The 11,089-nt window shown below is 35.8% G+C and overlaps 1 protein-coding gene across 1 annotated transcript in view; it reads right to left on the reverse strand.

Annotated features, from left to right (window-relative positions):
* LOC119189184 (ras-related protein Rab-4-like) overlaps positions 1 to 4,362 on the reverse strand; it is a 16,859-nt gene extending 12,497 nt beyond the window's left edge. Inside the window, exons 1-4 of the mRNA XM_037438224.1 lie at positions 4,275 to 4,362; positions 1,092 to 1,174; positions 588 to 734; positions 4 to 182 (exon numbers count right to left, since the gene is read on the reverse strand). Of these exons, the coding sequence (XP_037294121.1) occupies positions 4 to 182; positions 588 to 734; positions 1,092 to 1,152 (387 nt within the window). The 5' untranslated portion in view covers positions 1,153 to 1,174; positions 4,275 to 4,362. The remainder of the gene's footprint in view (positions 1 to 3; positions 183 to 587; positions 735 to 1,091; positions 1,175 to 4,274) is intronic.
* Positions 4,363 to 11,089: the final 6,727 nt, after the last annotated feature.

Below are 11,089 nucleotides of genomic sequence, written 5' to 3' on the forward strand. Positions count from 1 at the left end.
TGCATCGACGCACCAACAAGAGCTGACGATCTCGTTATCACACTGGATCTCTTCAAACTCTCCATCTGTGGTTCGACATCGCGGCGTCCTGAGGGACGGTAGCATCCCTCTACCGCCGCGGCTGTTCTCCGCTGCCAGAGCCCTTGATATTCTCTCCGTTGATAACTTTACATTTTCACAACCTGGGAAAATAGGAAGTTAATTGTGCGAATAGTTTGGATCGACTACATGGAAGACATCTGCTTTTATTTATATGTGATTGGCACAACAAGCTTTTGCAAATGTTGCAGAAAATCTTTGTTATAGATTGTAAGATTCTGTAAGGTCAGGAAATTGGTTTTAAAATATCCACATACTGTTGGAAGACCTAGGGCTCGAACCCAAGACCTCCCAGTCTGAAACCTTTCGCTAATTAAAAATTGCAACTATAATATCTTTGAAAATCAAATTCAAAGCTCTATATTCCGGATATTTTATTTTGATTTGCGAATCCCTACTTATATAAATAGAAAGCAAAACTGTCATCTAAAATGTCACATCCAATTTTAGCCTTACTTCCTCTGATTTCTCTTAGTAAGTATATGTACCGGTGTAAAGCGGGTCGACGCAGGCTCGCCCACACGACGTGTTGCAGCAGATTTTCTCTCCGCACTCGTCGTCCGCGCTGCACGGAGATGCTCGCGGTGGACACGAGGCCTCCTCAGAGGGACATCTTCCTCTTAGTTCTCCGTTTGCTGAGAGACAAGACACTACTTTTGCAAAATACTCGTATGATTACGATATATTTGTTTGATATATAGAGTATTAATAAAAAAAACAAAAATTAACTGTATTGTATTGTTAAGTGTGTGTGTGTGCTTTTTTTTTTCTTTTATATTTATGTGTGTGTAGAGAAATAAATGGTTTAAATATTTTTATATTTTCAATGTATAGTAAAGATTAAAAAATATTCTAAGCATCACAGTGATGGAAAAAACAATTTCAATAACCATGATCCTTTCGATATTCTTTCATAAAATGAAGCATAAAATTATTGAAACAGCAATTAAAGTGCAGTAAAATTAGTGCGTTGTAGAAAGTGTGCAACGTACCGTGATGTAGGAGCAATGCGCACGCGCATAACAGCACCGCCCTCACCGACAACATCGACATCGCTGCATCACACACACCACCTCTGTAACAAATGAATAAATATAAATGTTAGAGTGTGATTCGGTAAAGTGATATTGGAATATTTTGCTCAGTATTAGGACGGAGTCTGGAATGTGTGCCCGATATGGCGATAGGCTCGCCCCCTATCACGTCATAGTTGGAACACACTTGACGAAAAGTGGATACCCTGGTTGCCCCTCTGGCTACCCCTTCAGCGATAAAGGCGCAAGGTGTGAGTGTAAATGCTAATCTATTAATAAAGGTAACCTACATCATATTTTATGTGTGTGCTTTTATTCAAAATACTTCATCATATTCTTACTGGTGGTCGTCCAGTGATCGAAATTTTGACTGTCAACTTGGATATATTTGTAACAAATTTTATACTTAAATTTAGTTTTTCTGCACTCATCTATATAATGAACTTTAATTATGCCAAATCTTACACTTTTTCGTCCGCGCAATTTGACTAAAAGAGAGTACAACGATTTTTTTTTATATTATATGCCAGTATTTTTCGAGTAATATAGTATTCTTCGATCGCTAGATATGTCCTAATTCTTACTAGAGATACAGATCAGAAAGCCTGATTCATCGGAATAATTTATCATGGCGGGATTTGCAACATTTCTCTGGTAATTATTCATTCGAGTACACAATATATTGGCCACCGTCCCACCAGTAATAAGAAATAAGAATCTACAATCGGCAGTGCCAGTTCGAGTCTCAAAGTAGTCTGTTTATTTTATAAGCGAGGTGTCCAAAAGGCAGTCATTCGCTTTATTTACTTCTTAAAGAGAGCTGCGCATTAAATATACAGTAAGTTTCTTTTTGACGAAAATGGAGTTTACTTTCATGTTTGTTTTACAATCTGCTTTGATTCTTGTGAATAATTTTAATGATTTATACAGAGCAGACTCGACCAGGTGCAGTATTTTTCATTTTGACCTTTAAATAAGGTGAAGTTTTGAACATAAATTACAAAATAGTAATATGGGATTCCACACATAACAGACTAGTTACAAAATTTGTTGTTTCGCTAGTCGTCACATAATTGCGAATACGACTAAGTTTTTATAACATACTTGACGCATTATGTCATAGTTTATCGAAGTTTTCAACATGTGGGCTTGGCTATGAAATGAATGCTGTATGGAATTTTCTGTTGCGTTTTATTGTAAAATTGTGTAAGGTGTATTTTATTCGTTTATATATCTTGAATTTATATATCTATAATAAATACACGCCTATATTCCCATAAGATTATAAGGAAACATGACGTGCTGTACGCAGGGTTAAAAAGACCATGAAAATGACATGGTATACTTGAACTTTCTGATGACTTATATCTACATTCATATTTGTATTTACACAAAAATTCTTACGGTTTTTATAAAGTAATTGATTTGATATTAAACTAAAGTGCCGATAAAAACAAACTACATTTAGATATTTGTCAACGAATTATGACTCCAAAACTTAAAAAAAATTCTTTCTATTCTTTTTTCAAACGAAAACTTTGGCTTCGAGAAACTTATGTCGTAAATTATTACCTTGATTTAATTTATTGCACTTTTATAAAAAAAATCTAATTTGAAAGTGGCAATGGGCGATAACTTACCTATATAAACAAACTAAAGAGAGCCTGCGAGTTCAATTCGCTTGTTCAAATTGTTTTGATCTTTAAATATTTGTTTTGCGTCTGGGTACTGTGGAATCAAATTCATCGCAGTTTTTTTTCTACGACCTGATGCACCTAAATTAATGTCTAGAATTCCTAGACATTCATATGTCATACAGAGTCTATTAGTGAAAAAATCCAGGAACAGTAGTTTAAGAGATCTCAAAACCTTTATTAACCGACTTCAAAAAAGAAGGAGGTTATCAATTCGAAGTGATTTTTTTTTTATGTTTATTACCTCAGAACTCGCTCATTTATGAACCGATTTGGAAAATTCTTTTCTATACTTACAAATTTACATCTATAAAATTAACCTACATGAATTTGTAATTGTTGTAATGAATTTGTTGCCATGATCTTCATAATATAATAATCTAAAAACATAATTACATAATTGTTTAGTAGAGTATACAGATGGTCCACAATGTGCAAGCGCGCAAGCTATGAATTTTGATAGGCCATTGTTACATTGTACACGCATACCCATCATGCCTCCGATGTGATTCATTCATGTCTGACACCCAAACAAGGATCTCAACCTTGCAGCTATTAATTGAACACCATTTTGAAATTATTGCGTTAATATTTTAAGCGCGGAACGCACTGTTGAACATTGTTTTTTATCAGTAATCCAGAGATTCTAGAAAAATGTACGAGTGCTAATTATTCGCTAATTACATAAAAAATATATTTTATATATAAAAACAATTTAGAAAGTGCTGAATGCGTGGGATTAATACATAATAATTTATGACTGAATATCAAAAGACTGCGGTTGTTCTTCTAAAATCCAAGTCTTCTCGATCTACAAGAATTAATAAAGATAGCACGTATATGGACCTAACCGATGCAATCACCATCGTAATTAATGCGATTTTATCTAGTAAGGTTTTTCCTGATACTGATCTCAGAATTTTCCTGAACATTGCCATTGCGAGGACCATGACGCAGGGTTTACTGGCAATGTTTATGCCAATGGCGAAAGATGACATTTGCCTAAAGGCAACCCAACGCAACATATACATAGGTACTAATTTCCATGAATGCGGTCTTCAAATCGTTCTAATGATAAGATTAGATTCTATGTGAAAGATTAGATTTTACATAAATTCTACATGAAAGGAAGCCAACAGGAATCGGATTATATGGACCCTTCGCCACTGGTGTAGGTTATGGCTTGGAAGGCCCTAGGTACGATTATAAGTAAGGTAAAACTTTAGATCTTAGCTGTAAACAAAATTTGCCCAGAACTGGATTCCCTAGTCAGCGCTGACGTTAAGCCAAATCCTTTCTACTCCAAAAAGGATGTTACCAATTTCACATTGGAATAGAATGAGAAGAGAATAGCTGAGAAAATTACGATCGCGTTTAAGTGACCACTATATTTTGTAACATCAAACACCACGACATAAACAAAAGAATATCCAAAACTAAGCTTTACCATCCAGCACGTCGCAACACAGACGGTATGGCAGAACGCACTAATGAAGATTCCTGGCGTGCGCCTGAGCGTGTGTCCTCGAGACGCCGCGGTTACGTACTGGACTTTCCCGCGCCGATCGCGTGCGGAATTCTAAACAAACTTACTGGAGCAGGTTTCATTTTTAAACGGTTGTATTTCACCCGATGGATTAAACGGGATTTGAAATGGTTCCTGAAGATCGATAAGTTTGAATGCGAAGTAGAAATAATTTATAAGTCTTAAGAGACCCCGTTTCGTAGACAATTTACTTGGAACATGAAGCAAGAGTTTCTGAATTCGACGAACACATTTGTTTTGTCTTTATGGGTTTTATAAAATAGCGCTGAGTTGTATTGAGAATTTGAAACTGCCTGATACGTCAATAGACTTGCCTTTTATTACATCACAGGACATAAATAATAATAAGTATAAGTATGCATGGATTAGTTGCGCTTACCGCACTTCAAGAATATAGATGCATTAATATTATAAAAAAGTTTCTTTATGAAAATGTATTATTACCAAAGAACACATTTACCGTATGCCTTTCTTGAGAATAGAATTTTGCATTACGTAATTATTACTACCCTATAGTAATTTAGGTTCTAACTTCCAATATTCAGTGAGATATTGGAGGAGCTATATTACATATAAGACAAGTGTCTTGATATCAGATAATATAAGATTTACGGGACACATGTAACTAGATACAGTTGAGGATTACCTCGCTTAATGAAATATCGATCTGTCTTCAACGCTTATTTTATGTAAATGAATACTAAAGTAGATTTATTGTCATAGATGAAGACTTTCGATTGTATTTTTGAATTTAACCGTTGTCATTTAGTTGTGTTATTATAAAATACGTTCTTTTTTCAAATCGAGCCAATGAGTTCCCGCTTACGTCACGGACGTTTTATCTGTCCGCCGGATGTTATTATTTCTTATGTACGAAGAGGAAGTGATGTAATGACCCATCGGCCGCATGCTAATTAGACAATACTTTCACCGATTTAGTTTGCGTTGGTCGATGAACTCCGGCGCAATCAGTCGGAGCGTTCATAGACAATTTAACATGGCCGTTGACATTGTTACGTAACTAATTGCTTTCTTATCTTGTTCTATTAAGCGGTTTGCTTTGGTGTGGTTTATTTGTTTATAAAGACATTTAAAAGATGTACTTAATGACTTTGACATTGTCTAGCAGTTTACATTTATTGGCTTAGATGTGGTTTAGGCTATAGAAATCTAATTTGATGTAATTTAAAACAGAAATATTCTAGTATCTTCTAGCCACCCATCTGGCTTAAACTTTTGACTGCCTCGATGGCGCAATGTAATATGTGCCCGGTACGAGTACAACTACCGTGCTGAGGTCCTAAATTCGAATCCCGGGTCGGTACCAAAAAACTATTGCAACTGGCTTTTTCTAACTTATAAAAATTACTCTGTCGCCGCTGGGAGACGGGAAGTTGGCGGTGTGGTACCCCTGTGACATGCGCTTAAAGACCATGAAGGAACAAAGAGTATTGCGCACATAAGTATGTGCGATATATAATATGTGATATTATAGTGCATAAGTATGCACTATAATATCTCCTGCGTACTATGATCACCGTTGAGATTGACCGCGAAATTCGGATAGAAGGTGATCAAACTGGCTTAAATGACCTAATATTACTGTTATATTGCTTGGATAAGCTAAAACTTATTAATAGCCTTTATAAAAAAGTAGTTTTGTCTATAAAAATAAGCGCTATAATTCAACGACAGATAAGTCTTATATCTTTATTCAAGTCATGCCAGGGGAGCGAATCTTCGGGCAAAACTTAACCAAACTCTCACAATAATGGTTACTGGAAGCAAACTTTACCGTCGGGCGCTTCGATTCTCGGCTTTATCTATCGGGCAATAATGGATTTACGAAACTGTTCTTCGATATTGTTAATATTAATGATACTTTGGTACTGAGTGTATAATTTTCGTTATATATAATAGCTATAGCCTAGTTCGAATAGGAACGGACTGCTGAGACGAATGTCTGCAGTTTAAAATTCATGGGTATGCACCTCTGACTTTTCTAAAGTTATTTGAGTTTTTTTTGTGCATTAGAACTTGCTTTAAGTGGAAGAAAACATCTTAAGGAAACCTGCATACCTAAGAAGGCCTCTATAAGAATTTTGAGGGTATGTGAAGTCTAATCCGCATTAGCCCAGCGTGGTGGACTAAAGCCTAATCTCTCTCAGTAGTAGAGGAGACCAGAGCCGAGCAATGGGACAATATTTAATATAGGGTTGATATTATTACATTATGTTTGTGGGTAACTTACTAATTTGAGGCTTAGTTACCAATGTTGCGTATGCGGTACGACTATGATACTACGCTGAGGCTTTGGGTTCGAATCCCAGATCGAGACAAAAATATTGTGACTGGGTTTATTTTCTTCTCAAAAATTACTTAATTGGAGCGCCGAGTCAGGAAGTCGACGGTGTGATACCCCCGTACCTCGGTTAGCACGTGAAGCCGTTGGTCCAGCGCTGATCTCTCTTCGCTCCTGCGGATTGCCGTCTCAAAGGACTATGAGAGTGAAGGAATAGTGAGTGCATCTGCGTATTGCACATAGACATACAGATAGACTATGACGTCATGACGTAATATTATGTTAGCTCATGCCCGCAGTTCCGCCCACGTGAAAAAAGTTTTTTCGGGATAAAAGTACTGCTATAAATTTTCCCGAGTTAAACTGGCCCAAGTCCTTCCCAGGGTCATAAACTATCTCCATACCAAATTTTAACGAAATTATTTCAGTCGTTAATCCTTAAAAAAAACACATTTACTTTCGCGTTTATAATATTGATATGGACTGTTTATTTTAGAATAGTTCAAAGTGGTTAACTTGGTAAATATAGTCTAGATAACAGACGTTGAAATACATTTTTTGAAGGTGAAGCAATAGCACCAGCGTACGGAGTATAGTGGGTGAACCATAGACTGGAGATATCTGTGATCTCATACGTGATAATGTCACCTCTTTCGTAGAATATAACTGTCTGTGTTGTCACCAAACGATTTAAAATATCAGTTACAGAGTTAAAAAGTGACATATCAATTTACTCACAAGGGCCACAATACCGTGGAGCTGTCATGTTGTCAATAAATATTCTGATGTCCCCCATTCTTCTATACGTGATCTTTATGATAAATGAAATTATCATTATACGTTCCACGGCGGTAAATATCGCAAATAATAAAAAAAAGGTTCAATTCATTTTAAGAACGCAGATTTTCATCACAACTTTTAAGTTCCTTGCCTTTTTAAGCCTTTTAAGAGCCTGTTTCTTTGAGTCTCGGATTGCATGATAAGCCCTTTGTGCCCGTTTAGTTAAGAGGTAACGGTTGAGCCAGATCAGATGTCTAGCGGGAGCGTGCAATATGAAACTTTACAGCAGAGATTAATATTTATAAATATCATTTTTTTTTAATACGGGGCCACGGACACGGCAATGTCACCTCACTGCACCTGATGGAGTACGGTCCAATAGAAAATCGACTGACGAGAGATGATTACCCCTCGAGTCGACACAATTATGCCGGCCTGTTGGCACCTAATATACACAGGTTAATTCCGGAACGCGATGCACTTACGTGGGCTACTATGGCGAGTTTTAACACCTGTTGGACGGTGGTCGCTATGCGGACGCATCTAAAATATATCCTGCCACTAACAATATATATACTTACTAAAATATTTAATTTTCATTGGGAGACGAGAATGTTGATGTCTATATAAAGCATAAGAGTTTGTTTATTTATTTGAACGCGCTAATCTCAGGAACTACTAAACCGAAAATGTTTTTCTTTTCACTAATAGCTCTGAGTGCTATAAGCTACTTGTTATCCAGGGAAAATGTAAAGCGGGCCTTTTATCCCAGAAAAACGTATTCACGCGGGCAATTTCAATACAAGTAGCCTATAGCACTTAGGAGTATTGTAGCTTCCTATTAATGAAAAAAAAATCAAAATCCATTCACTAATTCCTGAGATTACCCCCTACAAACAAACAAGCAAACTTTTCCTCTTTATAATATTAATATAGAATAATTAGTTGAATTCTACCGCATTACATCTTCCAGCTAATCTGCCCATTTATAATCATGATTGAACGTGTCAATAACAGCTGAGCTCGATTTAGCGGGATATATTGAACCCACCGCCACCGTTGCGGAGTAATTGGGCAACTGCGTAGATTCCTCGGGGTTTCAATAAATTATTTTATTAATGCGAACATTTTGCAATTTGGATGTTTGTAGAATTAAACCTAAAACCTCTAAACGAATTTAAATGGGATTTATCATACACAGACCATATTTTCCTGAATTTGTGAGGTACTCTTACCCTGGAAAAGCATACGGTGGGAATTTTATTTCAAATTCATCACGAGATAAGATTCATTTTCACCTTATTTTGGAATAAGACTTGCACCTGTATTCATAATCAATACTATGAGTACGCACAGTGCGCCCGAAAGCTTAGTTTCGGCAATTTCGTAGTTTTCTTTGGCCTTGTTCAGCTTTGTTTATCTAAAAGCCAAAGTAAGTATGCATCTCTATATTAGCTAATCACTGCGCCCTATTGCCTACATATTGTGAAGGCTGTCATGCCGAAATTGAGAAACAGACTTATTAACAAAGCATTGCTCCGTACTTAGTTAAGTAACGTTTGTGAATACAGGCCTCAGTCTAGCGAAATCGAACATATAAGTTGTCGCTAAAAATAGCCAAGAAATAACTGACTAGCCTGATCCTTTATGATACCTAAGACATAATATTTCTTATATATACTAGCGATGCCATACAATTTATCACAATAATATGTTAAGCCATGTAATATGTATTGCTATTGACGTTATACGCTATACAAAATCCGCGTGGAATAAACTTTGTCATACAGAATGCATGACATTGGCAGCGGATTTATTATTTAACAGGAAAAAATAAAACGCGAGTGTGTTTATATTTTTTTTTATTCGGTATCAAGTTTGTATTTAATTAATATAATAAGAGTTTATTTTTATTTTGTTATAAATATTTTTCAGCCAGTGTTTAACACATAAATCAGTTTGACGATGTCACTAATTAAACGTCAAGATCTCGGTGGTGTAATTGTATTACGGCACGCCTGTACACACCGATGGAAATCACAGGGTAGAAAGTGTGTGCAAATCGGTGCGCCCCCTCCAAAGGTGTACCTTGGAGGTGTGAGTGTGCGTAGAATATAATAATGGGAATTTTGGTATTTAATGATTGAGTTCCGTATTTAGTTCATAATATACACTTAATAGTAGTACTTAATACTACTAGTTCATTGTTAACTCTTTATATACTATATATTTTTTGTACAGGTCTATACCGAGTTGTAAAAAATACTGGAGGAAGCGGAACCATCACTTATACATACGGTCATACCATTATTAAGATTGTCGCAATTTCTTAAATCACATTCCATAATTTAAACGTCGGTTTACCCGCAATTCAGAGGCAGTATGTGATTTATTCGTTGCTTTTTGAATTCAATATACCATTTAAAACAACTCGCTAATCCGGTAATTAGGTTACTTTAAAACCAAACATTAAACGCGAATGTTCACGTGAGATCGGGTATTTCATGCACACTCAACTCCGAATACAAATGCTTACGACTAATGCAATGTGAAATTAATTTGTGCCGAATGAAATTACGCGACGAATTTAAAATAATTGAAGAGCGTTCGAAAATGATTTTAACTTCATAGATTATTTTGAATTATTTAATAACCCAATACATCATCAGTTAGTTATATTATCAGTACATGAGTTCTTTATGAAATTTAGGCAAAGTATAGTGAAATATAAACACAAACATAGATACAAAATTAATCAATACACTAGATGCAAAACAACTGATTAGAAATGCAACATTATCTACTGATTGTATGTATGCATCCTTTAAAGAGAAAACCATCATCACCCGTACCAATAGGTTTACGAATTCTTTTCTTCGCAGAATCATCACGGAATTAAAAGGTGACCGGTGAGGTCCGGTATTTGATACATAGCTCGCCTCAGGCACGCGTGTTCCCTCCTTCCTATAATCCTAGTTCGTTCCGCCGTACCTTGAAGGACTTAAGTAGGCTGGTATGATTGTGTCAAATGGCATAAGAGAACCTTCTCTTGTCATTCAATAAAAGATCTGGACGGTATTGCGCTTAACATCAGGTGCAGTGCAGTCATTATCTCGCGCCGGAGTTAATATAGGTATAAAGAATAAAGTATAATATCTATCTACATGAACTAAAAATATTTGCATTTGTTTATTCAATGTCCCCATTTAGTTTTTCATCTATCAATATTTTCAAATCAAACGTCTCAAGCTTAGAACAACAGAAATTCATCAGGATTTACGATCCCTTGCAGATTGTGAGATATTTTCAAAGATGTGAGTGACCTCTCAAGATTTATTTGTTCTGGGGTTTATGATCGACTAGCTTTGGCTCACGGTTTAACTTGGGATTGTTTTTGTCTGTGTATGTTCTTTATCTCTGATTAATATTTCATCAAAATCGACTTATTAGTTTAGCTCTTAAAAGACAGATTGAGGTGCTTTCACATTGATACCATTAGTATTAATTTTGGATGATAAGATAATACCTAAAATAGTTCCTGACGCAAGTATAATGTGATACAATAAAAAAGGCCACAATTAAATTAATTAGGATCGTATTAAGCTGTGTGTAGATTCAATTTCGAGATAAGACA

Source organism: Manduca sexta, chromosome 13, assembly GCF_014839805.1.
Source record: "Manduca sexta isolate Smith_Timp_Sample1 chromosome 13, JHU_Msex_v1.0, whole genome shotgun sequence".
Classification (NCBI taxonomy): domain Eukaryota; kingdom Metazoa; phylum Arthropoda; class Insecta; order Lepidoptera; family Sphingidae; genus Manduca; species Manduca sexta.